We start from the raw sequence: 20,006 nt of genomic DNA, 5'->3' as shown, positions 1-20,006 counted from the left end.
ATATATATATATATATGGGAAAGTTACATAAAAACTACTACTAACTACGAGAGTTTATACAAGAGACAGAGAGTTGGCTAACTCTCTTAGTTAGCATCTAAGAGAGTTTATACTTCCCAGAAATTTCGGGTACTAAATATAGAACCAGCTTGAAAAGTTATTGGTTGACTTTCCTTTCACCCCCCCCCCCACTCTCTCCCCCTATACCCCCTCTCCCCCTCCTCCATCCCTCACTCCCCCTCCTCCACCCCACCCCCCTCTTCCTCCCCTCACTCCCCTTTCCTCATTAAAACTATTGGAACAGTAGCTAATGAGGACAGACTTGATAAAGTTTCTTTCAGGGAAGTCACTGTTCTAAATAACATTTCTAACCATCCCAGTTGATGGTATGATTAGCAAAATTAACGTTCACAAATATTGCATTAGCGTTGCCTAGTTCTGATCGAGTATTTATGATGAGAAATGCGACTGGAAAGGAGTTTTCCCTGTCGGACCGATAGAAATGTGATCGCATTCCCTGCACGAGGCAAACTGAGCTCAACCTGTTGGAGTAATCGGAGAATTATTGATCAAAATAGTGAGCTTGCTTACTGTCTGTGTGTATCGTGGGCTCCATCACTTGCTGTGTGAGGGGGACTGCGGACACCCGGGCTCTCACCCCTGCCACACCCTCTTTCTTCCCACTCTCACTCCTTTCCCTACACTATCACCGGTGCTACGGCGGCCGCCCCTTTCTCAGCTGCGACCCGCTGTCGGGGGGGGGGGGGCTGGTGGTGGCGTGGCTGGGCGCGGAGATACAGTAGTAGCAGCAGTGAAGGCACCGACTGTGATGGCAACAGTGATACTGAAGCACAGATGAACTGGAAAGGGAAGTCGTCGCACCACAACACATACTGGAACACACGTTAAGAGGATCCATGTCTGGTACAGTGGTGAAAATAAGGGTCTTGACTCTGATAACATTCAAAGTTCATCCGGAATTCTCCGAGGATCAGCAGACTATAGGGCTCTGCATACTCTCTTGTCTCTCTTCCTTTTACGACTACTATTTCCAGTCTTATTCCTTCCTTTGCCTCTTGTTCCTCTAATTTCCACTACCAATTCCTCTTGTCTTAACCTCTCTTGCTTCTCCTATCACCTATTCTGTCTCCTGTGACTATTCTTTCTCCATTATTGTCTTCAGGCGTATGATTGCGCCTATCCTCATTCCTTCCTATCCCACTTTCGTTACTTTAGTTATTCCCTCTTCCTCTCCTCCACTACTCTTTATCTTGCCTCCATACCCCCCTTGAAACAACCTCTTCTCCAACCATTACTCCCCCACTCCCCTAAACCTTTCCCCTTCCCCCCCAAACATCTCCATTTTTTCTATCCCCTCAACCCCTTCGTCCTCCCATGTTAAGGGGGCCTTTCAACTCAACAATTAACATCATTAGGGACATTAACGTTAAGTTCAGAGGATCTGAACGGCCCATTACCGCCTTACTGGGGCGTCTTGTGAAGGATTTGAGGGGATTTTCTTGGCGGGAGATCCTACAAGATACAAACATTTGAGTTACAGAAAACTATTTCAGAATTTTTGTCTTATTGTCTTTCAAATCATTATTGTTGACTGTTGTTTACCTTGTAGGTGTTCTAATGTCCATTGTTATTATTTACTACTATTGTTGTTATTGTTAATAGTGTTATTAGAATTATTAATGTGGGTATTTATTGACATGTGTTCATTGCTACCTGAGAGAGAGAGAGAGACAGACAGAGACAGACACACACATAAAGCATGATACACAGTAGTACTCCTGGGTACACACTGTAATTCCCATAAAGCCAGCAATACACAGAGCTTTACAGTCATAACATAAACTGATGAATTATTTACAAGTTTTAATAAACACTTAATACTAAGCGAGAGAAAGTTAACATACTTGAATGGCTACACAATGTTATCTTTCTTTCACCCTGATGCCCCTGTTACCTAGCAGTAAATAGGTATCCGAGAGTTAGACAGCTATTACGGCTGCTTCCTGTGGAAAAAAGTAGTTGGTTCGTAGTTAGTAACAGTTGATTGATTGACCGTTGACTGAGAGGCGGGCCGAAAGAGCAGAGCCCAACCCCCGCAAGCACAACTAGATGAATACAACTAGTTGAATACACACCAATAGATGGGACTCCCTACCAAGTTGAATAGACTTGTGTCTGGGATGCTCCCGGACGCAGGTTCGAATCCTCGTCACGGCCCTTGTGGATTTGTTCATTTAAGTTGAATAGACTTCCCAGACCGTAACTCAGCTGCCAGGACTGTTGGAGCTACACTGTGCTTCCCGCCTTCCCCATTATCGTTACAATCTCTGTATAATCACCAAACTTAGATTCTCTGCGCGCCAGGGGCTGCCGTCCGCAGACACACACAGGGGGCGCGGAAGGAACTCCCTTAAAATGGCTTGCCCCGAGGTCCAGAGACGAGCCGTGGGAGTTTCAACGTTCTCTCTGGCCCAACGGAGAAGACTAAGACTTCCTTATCAGAACTCAGGAAGACCGTTGGGCTGATCTGGCTGAGGAAGAAGCATGTGGAGATTGGACGTTGCGGCTTAACAAGACTTCAGAATCTAACCTAAGATCGTGGAAGACACTTTGTCTCCTAGTCGTCGGCAGGAGGGAGGACTTCGCAAGCCCCACTTAACACTCTTGTGGGATCATCGGATCACTCAATCCTCTTCATGAAGGAAGAATCTCCTTCTGTCTCCTAGGAAGCAACCCGTGCAGCGTCGTAAGATGAGAATATGAAGAAAACGAGGCAGAAACCTCAGAGAAGGTCCTGCAGACCTGCTGAAATGACCGCTGGAAGCAGAAGGTCCTGCAGACCTGCTGAAATGACCGCTGGAAGCAGAAGGTCCTGCAGACCTGCTGAAATGACCGCTGGAAGCAGAAGGTCCTGCAGACCTGCTGAAATGACCGCTGGAAGCAAAAACAAGCAATGGGAACCAGTTCAAATGGACACACTTGGTTGAAGTGGGAAATATTATCGTTTCCAGGAAAGCCATAAAGGTTTGGCGGACATAATGGAGCCTCAGACGGAACTTTTAGTTTGGTAGAGGATATTATATAAATTCTATATATTACACATATATACATAAGCCGTCGGCTACCATGTCCTAATAGAGGCCACTAGAGATGGCGGCCCCTCAGGTATATTCAGGTAAAACAGACAGACAAATCTTGAAGCGCTGATGATAAACATAAGAGATTTAGCAGAGAACAGAAAACGGGAATAACGATTACCAGGACTAACGGAAGAAAGTTGGACAAAAACCCCATCAGGGAAAATGAGCGAAGCGGCGGCCTGGGAACTGGACAACGATGGCTGAAAGGAAAATATATTTATATATATTGGAGGAGAGAATGTAGTGGCACAGGAATGGCCGAGTTTTAGTAGCCATGTATAAACCAAGCGGGAGAGTAGAAGAGTTCCTTGGAGCCGGGACGGTTGGGCAGGACAGAGAAATCTGGGAGGGAGAGAGACAGCTCTAAGAGGAAGAGAGACACAGCTCTAAGATGAAGAGACACAGCTCTAAGAGCAAGAGACACAACTCTATATAGAGGATACAGCGAGCTATAGGAGGCTTGAGTTTGCTTTAAAATTGGACTTAAGACCTAATAACCTCTGGGCAGTTATTAAGACCACCACAATACTATTCTGACCAACCAAAAAGTCCACTTTAGTCCTGAACATGGACGAGTACTAACGTAAACTTTCACCGTATTATACACCTGGACGAATACACCTCTACGTGTATACCCGCCCTACCCTAGATATAGGGCTCTAAGGGAGCCCTTAAGCGGGTGTAGGTGACAGATAACACCTAGTTTAAAGGAGAAATAATACAAATTCGACAAGCACAAGCCGACAAAGACACATAAACATGCGCATGTCGACAGAGACAGGCCGACACATATACACCCCACAACCCTTACCCTTCGCTCTAAAATGATTCCCTAAACGGGTAAATGTGTCGAATGAATGCACGGAACACTTGAAGGAAAACTGTAAATCAAAAAGATAAATTTGCATTTCCTCAAAAATACAGATGAACGAGCAAGGAGTCCTCCTTTCCTCCTCTCTTGAGACAAACGACATAAAATAGGATAGCACCAGAGGTCAGCTTTAAGCCCATTCTTGTTTGCCGTAGTACTGGAGGCCCGAGTGACGGAGTGGAGGGGAGATTACTGCAGGAGCGGGTGTTTACTGGTGTGTGGTTCCTGTAGGAGCGGGTGTTTACTGGTGTGTGGCTCCTGTAGGAGCGGGTGTTTACTGGTGTGTGGCTCCTGTAGGAGCGAGTTTTCACCAAGTTTTACCACGACCTCAACAAAAATCTGTTGCTTTTCATCAGAATTAATTACAGATTTTTTGCAACTGAACGATATACCATTTTCTATAATCTCTACTCGGTAATATTACTAAATTGAATTTGATATTTTGTTGAAGATTGCAAGTGCTTTTCTGGCTACTGAATCAGTTAATCGCCTCAATCTGCTAGTTACGGAAATTATGACTTGGCTGTTACTTAATTCTAGTAACTACAGATAATTATAGTTTTACTGGGTACGCTGCCAGCTGGGTATCGCTGAGGAGAAATACCCAAGGGGCATACCCAAGACTAACGTAGATTCGTGGTGGTATTACTGAAAACTGTGACCACTGAGCTGTGAGGAATATTCCCAGGGGAGGCAGGGATGGTGGCAGGAATATTCCCAGGGAAAGAAAGAGAGACAGACAGAGAGAGAGAGAGAGAGAGAGAGAGAGAGAGAGAGAGAGAGAGAGAGAGAGAGAGAGAGAGAGAGAGAGAGAGAGAGAGAGAGAGAGAGAGACAGAGAGAGAGACAGAGAGAGACAGAGAGAGACAGAGAGAGACAGAGAGAGACAGAGAGAGACAGAGAGAGACAGAGAGACAGAGAGACAGAGAGAGAGAGACAGAGAGAGACAGAGATACAGAGAGAGACAGAGAGAGAGAGAGAGAGACAGACAGACAGAGAGAGACAGACAGAGAGAGATCAACACCACAATGTGAAGAAGGGTTGAAGGAAGAGGAGATAAAGGAGAAGACGTGCCACAGGACCTCCAGAAACACACACACTCACTCACCGTAATTAATCACCCCATTACGACTCTCAGTGGTAATAAACATACCATTACAGCACTCTGCGAACAATTACCAAAACTTATAGCTACAATCACTCTTAACACAACCACACAATCGATCCATCATCACCCGTCCTCAGTGGAATAATTTCCATGTAATGACCCATAAAAGATTACTTGATATATTAATTTAAAATTACCTTAAAATGATTTCTGTATTTTGCGCGCGCATCAAGTCAGGAGTTCATGACATAAGTTTCATCAAAATATTTACATACCCAAGAATACTAAACAAAACATCTTGGTAAAGTATATTCATTATTCTTAACTTATTTAAACTTTTTATTTAACTTGCGTTCTATTTTTTTCCCCTTCAAACTACTTTTAGTAGCAGTATTGTGAAAATCTGGAGCCTATTATTTATTTTCAACATCAGAAGCATGGGATATATTCTGAACATAAGAAATGTATAACATTTTGTATCAAAAGAAGCACATTATTTATTCTGAGCATTAGGAATGTATAATTTCGTATACTGTATATAATACACTGTATATAAGTATATAATCTTTTGACACTTGTGTATAGCCTCGTCTATTGGGTTAATGTAGCCTAGTACTCGGAATTTCATATATTCGCTATTTGATATATTATAAAAACGAGTCTAGAAACGTTGCTTGGCCAGCCTAGCCTTGCTAGTTGCCACTCCGTAAGAAATGCAACTATTTTGCCGACCCAGAAACCTACCAACCCAAGCAACCCACCTAACCTATCGGGGCCGTTGGACATAAAAACGGCAATATTTACGGTGCCTTAATTTGAATTAATACGCCGCGTTTTAACGAACTGATGCCGTACAAAACACAAAACAAAAGCGACGTTTTAGGCGAATGGACGGAACGAAAATCTGAAAACACACACACACACACACACACACACACACACACACACACACACACACACACACACACACACACACACACACACACACACAGACATACACATGGGCGCTTGGTGAGAAAGTCAGAAACATGTTTTATGCACACACACACAGATCACACTAACGTGATGCATCAAATGAACAAATCCACAAGGGCCGTGACGAGGATTCGAACCTGCGTCCGGGAGCATCCCAGACACTGCCTTAATCGACTGAGCTACGACATGGTTAAAATATTCTATGCCTCAATACACCCATTTTGGAAAGCCTTAGGACGAGGTAGTGAAAATCAGTATTCTTATTTGCTTAGTATATTTCTATGCTAATGTCTGATACAGCTGGGTAAGGGGGCGTTTGGTGGTGAGGGCGTAGGCTAGTGAGGGAGGAGGTTGGTGAGGCAAGGATGAGGCTAGTGAGGGAGGGGGGTTGGGAGTAACAATATACTCACTCATTCAACTGTTCCCGTATAATTTAACTATTAAGGGTCACAAAATCATAAAGGAGGGTTGAGTGATGTTATTTTTGCTGTTAAACGTTGTTAAGATAAAATATAACTTGGTCAGGTAAGGTAACTCACGAATTTAACTAAACGTGGACACCAAGTTACCAAAGTGACTCTACATCACGAACATGACAAAGCCTTACGAACGTGGCTAAACGGGAGAACACATCACGAATATGTCTGAACGTGACAATACATTACAAATGGGGCAACATATCGCGAACGTGACAACACAACATGAACGTGACTGAAGGTGACAACTCATCGGGAACGTGACGTGACGAAGTTCATGAACTCTGGGTTAATCGCATAAATTATCGCTCCGCGTCTCGATTTTCCACTCCATGGTAAACTATTCAACTCAATCCTTGTCTATATTCCTCCTCAATCGTCAATTCAGCCCCCCCGCCCCCCCTCACGTCAGTTCCTCCATCTCCCTCACCACTTCCTCCACCACCAACAATGTCTACTCTCTCCAACACATGCCTCATTCTCCCTTCTCCAACGATCCCGTCCTCACGAACGTCATTAAAATGATGTACTACAAGTTCCCGAACCCGACCTAACCGAGGACCAATGGATAGAAAACGATGTGATTTTTATAGTACATCAGTTTTTGGTCGTAGGGGGATTAATAGGTCGCAAAGGGATGCGACGTTTAAGAGGTCGGGTTCCCTGTCGACCCTCCCCACCAGCCTACTCCTCCCCGCTCCCCATACTCGTAACATCAACCTTTACGGTAATGCCTCGCACGCACACCTCATAATACCTTCCACTCACATAGCATGTTTCTCTCATTTGACACTTACGGAAGCCGGAATGGGTAGTAGATGTCGTTTGACACTCGGTGAAGGGAGCTTTTGTGGTTTGACTGAGGTCAGACAGACTAAAAGTCAGTTTTTTTGTCAAAGAGTGTCTAGTCCATTTTGTTACAGTTATTGCTGTTGGGTGTCTGCCCAACAAGGGCGCGTCGGTGTTGGCACTAACGAAAAGCGGATTTCTCTCCTGTGGATTTTCTCATTTATATATCACGATAATGGTATTTCTATGTGTACTGCAGGGGATACTTGTTAGTGATAAGGGTCTGTAATTTAACGGTTTCTGTAGACTGCCTTTCTTGTAGATTGTATCACATTAGCCATTGTCCAGCTGTCCGGAAGTTCTCCAGAGAGGAATGAAATATTATGGCAAGTTGGCTACACAATGTTTCCGCTGCCTCTTTTAGCTCCCACGGCTTTTGTCACATCCAGTTCCTGTCATTGTTTCTTTGCTTCTTCTGGCATCACAATTATTTCCTGTGAGGCTTTACTGTGGAACTGCTCGTTCGCTTTGGTCTTTAAGCTCTGGTAGCAAATCAGGTTCCAGCTTGAATACTTCCTGAAAGTTTTTTGTTAAAATTCCTCACATACTTCCTTATCAGTTTCGGTGTCCCCACACTTAACTTTTGTCAGGTGTGATAACCTGCTCATTCACAGTCAACTTGCTCCTGTACTCACCTAATTGTGCTTGCGGGGGTTGAGCTCTGGCTCTTTGGTCCCGCCTCTCAACCGTATTGCTCTCTGTTGCTTCATTATGCAGGTCACTGTACAAGGGGACCTGTACTGGACCTGTAAGTCATGCACCAGTAACACAAGACTACAAAATTATATTTTACCACATTTACTTTCCTCTCCTGTTATTATCCCTTCCTTTTCTTATCCAATTATTACCTATTTTCTTCAATAATCATCAAATTGAGACAATGTGATATTCTTCAAATTTTCCTTATGAAATTTCGTTAAATCCGCGTCTGTTCAAAACATCATCAATGATATCCAAGAAACGTGTAAGTACTTCATTTATAATGATGTGCTGCCGGGAAGCCTAGCAAAGTATCCCAAAGCTTGCTTACTGTAGGTGCAGCCTGCACATGACTGTAAAGCTGCCGCCCAGTTGGGTGGGTGTGGAGCACATGACTGTAAAGCTGCCGCCCAGTTGGGTGGGTGTGGAGCACATGACTGTAAAGCTGCCGCCCAGTTGGGTGGGTGTGGAGCACATGACTGTAAAGCTGCCGCCCAGTTGGGTGGGTGTGGAGCACATGACTGTAAAGCTGCCGCCCAGTTGGGTGGGTGTGGAGCATTACTGCGCGACTCACCATAGATGTAAAGTGCCTTGTATAGTGACATGTGAGCCTCTTGTTTGATTCACTTGTGACACAAAAAGATTATTGATATGTATATATGATTGTATATATATGTACATGTATATATAACATTAATAATTGTGTAACTAGCGTCTAAAAGATTGTCACTAGCTTAACTAAACGAACTCTGGTGTTCAGTCCCTGAACCCATTATGTGCCTCTGTAACCCATTCACTACCGCCCACGGGATGAATATGGGGAACATAAGGAAAAATTTAAATTGTTTAAGTCCTGTAGAGGACCGGAGACTCGAATCACCTCACCTCGTAGCCTCTCTTCCCTTGCTGCACTAACCACTGTCTCTGTTCATTATATATATACTGTGTATATATAATGTACAGTCAGGGTACAGTACAGTAACACTACAGTCAGGATATATATCCTGACTAGTGTTGCGAATCAATGTATGTGTAGCATCATTTAACCACCTCGACTCCCTTGCACCCATTTACGTCTCTAGACTACGGGAGAGAGAGAGAGAGAGAGAGAGAGAGAGAGAGAGAGAGAGAGAGAGAGAGAGAGAGAGAGAGAGAGAGAGAGAGAGACAGAGAGACAGAGAGACAGAGAGAGAGACAGAGACAGAGACAGAGAGACAGAGAGACAGAGAGACAGAGACAGAGACAGAGAGACAGAAGGAAGGGAGGAGGGAGAGATGGAAAAAATCGATTAAAACTGAAATAACCTCGTTAAATAAAGACATTCCAAGACGTTAGGCTTCAGATGAACTGATATAGAATACCAACACTCGCCTCCCAACTACATCAATACCATTCCTAACAAGCTGATCAATACCATTCCTAACAAGCTGTAGTCTAACACAAAACTATCCCATCCCCCCCCACGCCCCTCCCACCAAGCATGTGTGTGGGCCGTTTAACCGGTTGCGTTAGTGCACAGTGCACCACGGCTTTAGAGACCAACTTTACACCGCTCTTGACCAGTAACGGCGCGCGCGCACGCCAGGTAATCAAATTAAAGTTTCATCACATCAGTTCCTAAGAAAATGGTAATAAATTTATGCGTTATGGAAAGAAATGCGGAGTTCGCGTGACACGTGTTCATTCGCGGACGCAAAAAGAATGAAAAAAAAAGAGAGCATTCAATTTCTATAGATTTTGCTATAGAGCATAAAAAATAAATCAGGTTATACAGACGCTGACGAATATATCTTTCGCGAAAAAATATATTATTTTCAAACGATTTATTTACACGAGGACATACTAGTAAATTTTTAATTTCACATTAGATTACAAATATGGAATTTACTGGCGAAAGGACGACTTTTATTTTTTACAAAAAAAAATTTTCACTAGTAAATTTTAAGTACAACAGATTCGAAGATTTACAGTAATTTATTCACACCAAAACGTTGACACATTCTGTAATTGTACAAAAAAAAATTGGAAATTTAATCAGAATAAAAGATATAAAAGTATTATACATACGTAATAGTTCCAAGCAATTTATTCACATAAAACATTATTATGATCATTGATAATTTTTATTTTGTTTGGCGAAGATAAACGATTATACATAATATTTACATTTTTTACATACATTTACAAATCATAAAAGTGTGATCGATCAGTCATTTACAAGTTATGAGATTAGACGTTTCTTAAGACAATATTTTTTTCAGTATATCCCTGAAAGTGTGTGTGTATTTACTATTTATTTCTGCAGAATCGAGCTATTAGCTCTTGGACCCCGCCTTTCTAACCAATATATTTCCCACTATCATGTCTACTACATATATTTCTCTGTTAACACACGCGCATACATCCTCAGGAAGCAGCCCGTAGCAGCTGTCAACTTGGAAGAAACTATGCCCATTTGTTTCCGCCTGGGCCGGGAGTCGAACCCGGGCTCTTGGGATTACGACCCCCGAGCGGTGTCCACTCAGCAGAGAGAGAGAGGGGCAGGCAAGTAAGGGTCAAGAAATAAGGCCAATACTCACCCATACACCGTAGAGCCTTGCAAGTCCATAACACGTCCAACATCTCTCCCCTCAATGATTACTCCTTATTTTGGGGAGCGGGTAGCAGCAGGTCACCTCTCGCCCCGGTACATGGCTCACACACGCACGCAACACACACAACACACGCGGGTGCAAGCTGATATCAAATGGAGGCTCCCTGATATCCTCCAACCCCCAGCCAGCCTTCCCTAGGTGGTGCTAGGCCTGGCAGACGCTACACCTCAGTACTTCAACATATTAGACAACACCAAGGCTGGTGTTGGTTCTGCGGGTGTGCGAGGGATGGTAGAATGAATCACGGTTCAACAGCAACGAAATTAATACGGTGTTTCCTAGGCCTATAGCGCCTCTCTGTGTACACAGGCCTACACCCAGCCTCTCCCAGATTATATTCACTGCGTGCGCCTCTCCCCTCTGGTGGAGAGAAAGAGGGGTGGAAGAGCCGTAGAGTGAGAGGGGAAGCGGCGCGGAGTAGGCACGAGTTTCTGAGGGGAATGAGAGCGCGAACTGAGGGGAGCTGGAGCGACGCAATCCTCCCTCGTCGGCAGTCATAACCACACTGAATACATCGGGGGATAGCTCACTGCTACAGGAGAGAGGACAGAGAGAGAGAGGGGAAGAGCCTTCCTCTCTTCCCAGCTGACCCTAACCCCCCCTACCTCTCTCTCTCTCTCTTCCCCCTTGTTCTATAACTTCCCCTTACCATCACCCCCCCCCCCCCCCACTCCTAGACGCCCACCACTACCACCACCACAACAATAACCACAACTACCAAGAACACCACTACCATCATTACAACCACCACAGCCAAAACTACCTCTATCACCATCACTACAGCACCAACATTATCACCACTACCACCACAACCAGTACAATCACCACCATCACCACGACTCCAGGAAGTTACAGGAGGACCTTGACAATCTCCAGGAGTGACCAGACAAATGGTTGCTGGAATTCAACCCCAACAAGTGTAAGGTAATGAGGATGTGAAAGGGAGACAGGAGACCAGAAGGCATCAACAGGAATCAGAAACATCTGGGAGTGGATATAGTTCCAACACTCACACCGGAGACACACACACAGGATACCATCAGCAGCATATGGGACGCTGGTAAATGGAACAACATCGTTTACAAGCCTAAATCAGGACTCCAAGACAATCTACACAACATATGTTAGACCAATACAGGAATATGCAGCACCGGCATGGAATCCACACTTAGTAAAGCATAAAGGCAAAATTGAGAAGTACAAAGGTTAACAACAAGATTTGAGCCAGAACTAAGAGGGTCAAGCTACAAGATCTCAAAACCCTAGGAGGATAGAAGGAACAGAGGAGACATGATCACAACATACAAAATAATGAGAGTAATACATAAGGTGGTCAAGGACAACCTCTTCAAAATGAGAGAAAGTAGGACAAGAGGACACAGGTGGAAGCTGAGAACACAAATGAGCCGAAGGAATGTAAGGAAATACTGGTCCCTTATACGGGTGGTCAACACGTGGGATGTGCTGGAAGGTGTAGAAGCCACCTCCATCCACAACTACAAGACCAGATTCGACAAAGGATTTGAACGTCAAAATAGTTAAGTTGTAATATAACAGGTAAAACAAAGTAATAAGCGGGGTTTAAAAAGTTACAACAACTGGTAGACATGTTATTTTGAGATGATTTCGGGGCTTTAGTGTCCCCGCGGCCCGGTCCTCGACCAGGCCTCCTCCCCTAGGAAGCAGCCCGTGACAGCTGACTAACACCCAGGTACCTATTTACTGCTAGATAACAGGGGCATAGGGTGAAAGAAACTCTGCCCATTGTTTCTCGCCGGCGCCTGGGATCGGACCACAGGATCACAAGTCCAGCGTGCTGTCCGCTCGGCCGACCGGCTCCCTTAATGGTTAGGTAAGCACTACAACCACAACCAGGAACAAAATTACCACAACTACCACCACCACAAACACCAACAGTACCATCGCCTCACATCCACCACCATCCCCAATACCACCACTACTACCACACCATCACTATAAATCCCCACCACCACTTCCACCACTACAATTACCACCACACAACCTAAAGTACCACCACCACCACCATAACCATCCATTCTGCGACTCATTCGTATTTATTGACCGGAGTCACGGATGCCAGTGTACAGCCTTTTTCACACCAGGGAAAGCAGTGGTGTTACACACACACCAGGGGGAGCAGTGGTGGTGTTTCCCCTGGTGTTTCGTAAGTCCAAGCTTATTGGTGTCGTGTGTTTCATGGTGTGTTGATTTATATAAACACCTGGTATATATATCTCCTTTATACCCCTTCTAAACATTAATGTATATCAGTCATGTCCTCCCTTATTGTCACTGTAGAGCAGTGACCTAAATTAGGCTCTCAGGGTCCTCCTATCTGGCTCATATATATATTAGGCTCTCTGGGAACCCCTATCTGGCTCTCGTATATTAGGCTCTCTGGGACCCCTTATCTGGCTCACACATATTAGGCTCTCTGGGAACCCCTATCTGGCTCTCGTATATTAGGCTCTCTGGGACCCCTTATCTGGCTCACGTATATTAGGCTCTCTGGGGCCCCTATCTGGCTCTCATATATTAGGCTCTCTGGGGCCCCTATCTGGCTCACGTATATTAGGCTCGTCAAGGGTAAATTATAAAATAGACGCGTAAAGCAGTAACGTTAATAATTAACAATTAACTCGAATTGATGAATAAAATATTACAAGAGTATTATTTAAATTTTATCTTTAATATTGTTAATAAAAACGAGACATTTTAGAGCTTACTCGCTACAAACATCGTGATTACTTTTTCTATGATTCTGTATTAATATAATTCTTTTATAAGGCTGTTGATATAACAATGAGTTACATTATATTGTTTTATGATACACTCACAAGCTTCAATAGGATAATAATGATGCTACCAAGTTTAAGTAAAAACCTGTTTTTTTTTCTGAAGACAAAACCTTAATTCGTGGTGGCATCTTTATAATGGCATCAGACTATTCCTTTATGCTTTACGGAAATGTTTACACACACACACAAGTACAACGTTGAAAATTGTAGCAATATGTTAACAGCATATGCGTAACAATTAATATAATTACAATAAATTAATATATTTGTGTACTGTATAAGAGGAGCAGGAGGGAGTGCTAGGAAGGTTCATGGCTGACTAGGGAATAATATCTTGGCTGACTAGGGAATAATATCTTGGCTGACTAGGGAATAATATCTTGGCTGACTAGGGAATAATATCTTGGCTGACTAGGGAATAATATCTTGGCTGACTAGGGAATAATATCTTGGCCGCTACACAACCCGTCCTCTTAAAAAGAACGTCACTTTTGGCTCGTATGCGCGATATGGCTAAATTTGGACGTAATTTGAAATGAAATCCACTCACAAAAGTGACGTTCTGTTCCGTTTTCTATTTGAGCCGTCCGGCGTACGCGCAGAGGTTATAAGAGGACACTTTAAATTAACGTTTTTCATAACGTTTTGAAACTTTATGAGAATTTCCTGCCCACCTAACCTATCAGAGGACCCTTAACTTACTGTTGTTGAAAAAAAAAATCCCAAATTTATTTTCATATTTTTTTCAATTTCAAATTACGTCCAAATTCGGCCATACGGGCAAACGGCCAAAAGTGACGTTCTTTTTAAGAGGACAGGTTGCGCTACAAACATTCTCCGCCAAAAACCTAATTTATCCTTCAAAGTAAAACTCTCGCTGCTTTAATAATAACTGTCATGTGAATATCTAACCAGGCAAAAAGTTTCAAAATGATTCATTGTTTTATTAAGGTCATGTTAAAACCTTAATAATTTTGAAGTTTTTTTTTACTAAATTACAATGAAAGGTGGCATGGTGTATATTTTCCACAAACTTTTCAAATTCTCGCGGACCACAAGTCTTTCGCGGAGCCCTGACGGTTGGGGATTACTGTCCTAGAAAATGTAAATTAAGCGCTAATCAAGCGATAGGCTTCCAAATCATCAATGTACCCTGAGTCTGGCAGTGCAGACTACTTATCACATGCCTCTGTAGGACTAACCATCCTGTATGATGGGGATTTGTAGCACCACGTAGCTATAGCTTTTTGACACACTATACTTCCCTTCATATAGTCTAGGATAGCTGCACAAATGCAGATGTACCTAAATGTGTTAATAAAAATCAGATATATGTATATATAATTCCTTGGATCAGTTTTGCTATTATTCTTAGTACATGTGATATTTATTATTCAAGTGAATAGAAGCGTAGTAATGCTAACGTTTCTACAGACGAAGCCTAATATTTTAATAGCCCAAATCGTACATTAATACAATGAATTTTTAGGTTATCTTTACTGATGATGACTGAGATCTTGTACTCATCCTAATTTGGCCATTTCAACATTGTCCAAATGCTCCTTAGCCCCGTCCCCCACCTTCCCCAAGACCCGCCTCCTTACCCTAAGCTCCGCCTCCTTACCTCAGCCCCACCTCCCTCCTTAAGTCCCGCCTCCCTCCCTCCCTCAGCCCCGCCCGTCTCCAGTTTATCATGAGAGGTATAATCGCCTTAAGTAAAAATCCATGCTGGGGAATATCAAACTAGTTTTATCGTCTTCCTGGCCGGCCGTGCGTGTCACTAAACCCGTGAAACTGACGCCCACGGGAAACCTGGAGGAGTCCCGGTTGAATGACGGGTGTTCTGCTATCCTGGGAGAAGTCCCAGTTGAACGACGGCTGTTCTTCCACCCTGGGAGAAGTCCCAGTTGAACGATGGTTGTTCTTCAACCCTGGGAGAAGTCCCAGTTGAACGACAGCTGTTCTTCCACCCTAGGAGAAGTCCCAGTTGAATGACGGCTGTTCTTCTACCCTGGGAGAAGAGTCCCAACACTCCTGGTAGATCACCTGAGAATCGGGGCTAACTAACACTGCCCTCACACCACAACGTTCTCCAGTTTGGGCGGAAATGTTTGGGAAATGACCCGTGGCATTACACCTTACTTTTACGACAGTGAATAAATCATGACAAAAAAATTAATAAATCAACTCTGGCCGTTCCATCTAATGTATTTTGTTTTTGTCTTGGCAGAGTAGGTGGGGGGCGGCACTGATGTATTTCTTATTTTATGTTATGGCTCACTTTTACCAAGAATCTATTTCGTATCGTCGAAATAGTTTTTAGAATTTAATAGAATAGAATGTATTTCGTATCGGGAGCCGGTCGGCCGAACAGACAGCACACTGGACTTGTAATCCTGTGGTCCCGGGTTCGATCCCAGGAGCCGGCGAGAAACAATGGGCAGAGTTTCTTTCACCCTATGCCCCTGTTACCTAGCAGTAAAATAGGTACCTGGGTGTTAGTCAGCTGTCACGGGCTGCTTCCTGGGGGTGGAGGCCTGGTCGAGGACCGGGCCGCGGGGACACTAAAGCCCCGAAATCATCTCAAGATAACCAAGATATCGTTGTAAGTCATTGACAATTGACTCAAGGGGGACCAGTTTAAATGGTAGGCCATGCACCTGGCAGAAATAATCAAAGCATCAGGCTTTGATTATTTTATACAAACATTTATACAGACATCGACACCACTGCCAAATGAACTCAGACCAGAATCCACTTCAATCTCAAGCTTCTTACCTTATATATCAAACACCACTACACAGAGTAAATCAGGATGACTTCCCGGTTGCCATTTTTTGACCATGTCGTAGCTCAGTCGATTAAGGCAGCCTCTGGGATCCTCTTGGACGTTGGTTCGAATCCTCGTCATGGCTCTTGTGGATTTGTGCATTTGACTACAGATGATTGATTGATGAAGATTAAGCCATCCAAAAGGTGGCACGGGCATGAATAGCCCGTAATTTGACTACACAGTAAATTCTATTTATATAGGGTGAGTATACTATATAAATAGTTCACGTATAGGGTTAGTATATTCTAAGTAAATAGTTTACACACACACACACATTATATATATATATATATATATATATATACACACACACACACACATACATATACATATAGGGTTTAGTAATACGAATATTACATGAAACATACAAGCCTTAGCTGACTATAGGAGTCTGGCCGTGCTGCTGGTCCTGGTTCGATCCCTCTATGACCGCTCCAGCCTACACCTGTTGCCCTCAGTGAACAACATGTTTGTCTCCTGCACCAATCCTGTCGGTAAGGTAATAGTCTCAAATAAAGAAACAAAGTAATAATTTCACGTGTTTAAAAAAGTTAAAACCTGGAATTCAAGAATTGCTTTTGTTACATATTCGCTTAAATACGCTCAATTATCTCCTTTTGACTGCCTATGTACACGTATATCTGGCCAAAGAAAATACACAGAAGACTCTAGACACATTTTGAGATATTACAAGACCATAAATCACACATTCACTACCTACGGGGCTATTCATGCCCGTGCCACCTCTCGTGGCGGCCTAATCGTCATCATTCAACCGCAAAGGAACAGTATGAGATGTCACTTAACATGCCGGTTACCGCGAGGAGGGAGAATTGACCTATTATGGCGGCGGTGAGTGTTTGAACAGCAGCTCACCGCGGCGCCGCTCCTTATGTAATGGCTGCGTCTGCTCCAGCCTCGCTCTCTTATGAGAGTCTATATTAATCGCCAATGATTTGGGACGGTAAAGCTTAATTATTTATAAGTACCGGTTATGAATATTAAAATTAACTAGTTCTTAAAGAACCAGGCGCGTTTTCTTTGTTAGATGCTTTTAAACTACTATCCAAAGGGGAATTAGTGGCTAATTTGGCCACTATGGTGCACAGTTTAGAGGTGACGTGGCGGGCCTTCACGTAGTTATAAAGGTAGTTATAAATACATAATTAACATTTCAATTATAACCGAGAGTGTTTCATAGTAGATTTAAATTATAAAGCGTTATTAAATTAAAGGTTATATCTATCCCAGTTGATATTTTCCGCACATCTTATCAGCCGGGGAGTCGAGAGGGATCATGAGCAGCCTAACTCAACTGGCCGCAGTCTTTAATAGGATTTTTAATGGATGGTTTAGTTAATTGTAATGATCTAACGGGTTTAATGTGTGGCCAGGGAGGATTGACTAGACACCAATCCATAACTGTACGCCTCCGTTCACCCAGCAGTGAATGACTACCTGGTTGCTAAACAATTTGGCGGGTCGTATTCCAGGGAACTTAAGAGTAAAGACCTGCCCGAAACGCTATGAATACTATTTCAAGAAAAGGGGGAGGAAAATGGGTAAAGGGGAAGAAAACATGGGGAAATGTGGAGATAAAAGAGAAGAATGGGGGATGGGGGGAAGAAACAGGCTATCCCGGGCACCGCCGGGTACCCATCCTGGTTATTTATATATACATTTTAGTTTATTAAATGTCTTGATATTTTCGTTATAATTTTCTGGGATACGACCCCTTTTGTAAGTGAGCTGCTATGATAAGGTGCTCATGGGCTCTCTTACCCTTTATTCCTCTCCCCTTTACTGCCCTTCCGTCCTCTCCCTGCATTTATCATTCCTTTGCTACTCATAAAGGCATTACGTTCCTTTCTCTCTATCCCCCATCTGCAGATCCATTCCCACCCTCCTTGGCCCCCGCACATAGATCACCGGCCTAGCATATCTCAATAGATTAAGTGTCGGAGGAACAGGGAACCTTTATGTCCTCCACTTCAAGTCGTGCCTCACAGCGTTAAAAGGTCTGAAACCACAGTCTTCAATAATACGAACGTTATACGTGACGTTTTAAATCTATTGCCTCAGATTCTCAGTGGTATTTACACATCATATTGATACATTTGAGGGTTGCAAACTTAGAATTCGACTCATGAAGACTTTCCCCAACATCGTAAATGCGAGAAATATTGAAATATAAATAAAACTTGGAAGCGCGGGCTCCAGTCCGTCTCTGGCGCGCCACCAAGTCTTCCCGCGCTTTTGTTACAGCCAACAACAGTCAGCGGTCGATGGCGGGAAACTGCTCCTCGGCTTTGATTTAAATAATGACTTGTTGAGTGAACTTCGGGCCTCTCTTATTTGTTCGCGGGTGGACGAGATTTTATGCTTTCTGGGTCATTAAAGGTTCGAAAATATTTACCGGTCTTGAGGAGAGCTGGAGTAAATGTTCTCTATCGAAAAACTCAAGTAAAATATTTTTTTTTTCAGTCCATTTTGCTGTATGTGAGTTAAGCTTTGAGTTTGTTTGTTTCCCGCCATTTCATTTCATATATTTTTTTGATTATTTATCACATTACACTCCAGGTGTTTGATCTTCTAAACTCCCTCGCGTCCTCCCCCCTCTCTCTCTCTTTCTCTCTCTCTCTCTCTCTCTCTCTCTCTCTCTCTCTCTCTCTCTCTCTCTCTCTCTCTCTCTCTCTCTCTCTCTCTCTCTCTCTCTCTCTCTCTCTCTCTCTCCATACTCTTCTATCACCCCTCATCAGCTTCTGACTCAGCTCACCCCTCTTCCTTCAATATTTCCCCCTCTCTGCCTCTTCTCGCAGGTTTTTTGTTGAATTACTCGTCTCTTCATCTCTCCCTGGCGCCTCTACCCCCTAATGCCTCCATTTTTTATGGGGGGGGGGAGTAAAGAGGATGGAGAGGTGAAGGGAAGTTTAGAAGCGGGAAATACAGTGAGAGTTATGAAACACATTTAAATAACTTGAACGCCAAATTACAGAGATCTGGCAAAAACTTGTTATTTTTGATAGCATAAAAGGCTTTGAAATTAAACAAAAATTTTAAACGTGTTGTCGACAAGAATATGGCATTTGTTAAACATTTCCCTAACCCCCTCAAAAAAAACACATGACAGATCTTTCAATCCTTGAGAAAACAGACATTCAAAGCCTTCAAATGCTATTTTCGAGCATCATCAATTCAACTGCTAATCGATTTTTGTTTAAGATTGAGTAAATTTAGATCACTTGAAGAAATTGCAAAATTCATAGTGTGCCGACAATGTAACATTAGACAGCCATGACCAGGATTCATCAAACATATACGTATACACTTCCGAAACCTGTACATCTTTCCTTAATGTATACTGGAGAAAGTTTAAAAGTTCAAGTACGTTTATTGAGACAATAAAATACATCTCAAAGGGATAGCGTAGCTTAGGCTTTTTTCTACCCTCCAGTTTAAAAGTCTTGGGCGCTTGATGTTGATAGAATTGTCTCTCAGCATACCTATTGCACCTTTGCTTTTCAACGGGCTATTTTGCACTTCCTGCCATGCCTACTGGTTT

At 43.2% G+C, this 20,006-nt stretch overlaps 1 protein-coding gene across 2 annotated transcripts in view; it reads right to left on the bottom strand.

Moving 5' to 3' along the window:
* Positions 1 to 11,287, bottom strand: part of LOC123773572 (inactive tyrosine-protein kinase 7) — a 96,033-nt gene extending 84,746 nt beyond the window's left edge. For both annotated transcript variants that reach the window (XM_069312517.1, XM_069312518.1), the window contains exon 1: positions 10,718 to 11,287. In XM_069312517.1, coding sequence (XP_069168618.1) covers positions 10,718 to 10,760 — 43 coding nt within the window. In that variant the 5' untranslated portion in view covers positions 10,761 to 11,287. The remainder of the gene's footprint in view (positions 1 to 10,717) is intronic.
* Between the last annotated feature and the right edge of the window lie 8,719 nt (positions 11,288 to 20,006).

Source organism: Procambarus clarkii, chromosome 72, assembly GCF_040958095.1.
Source record: "Procambarus clarkii isolate CNS0578487 chromosome 72, FALCON_Pclarkii_2.0, whole genome shotgun sequence".
NCBI lineage: Eukaryota > Metazoa > Arthropoda > Malacostraca > Decapoda > Cambaridae > Procambarus > Procambarus clarkii.
This window is presented reverse-complemented; position numbering and strand designations above follow the sequence as displayed.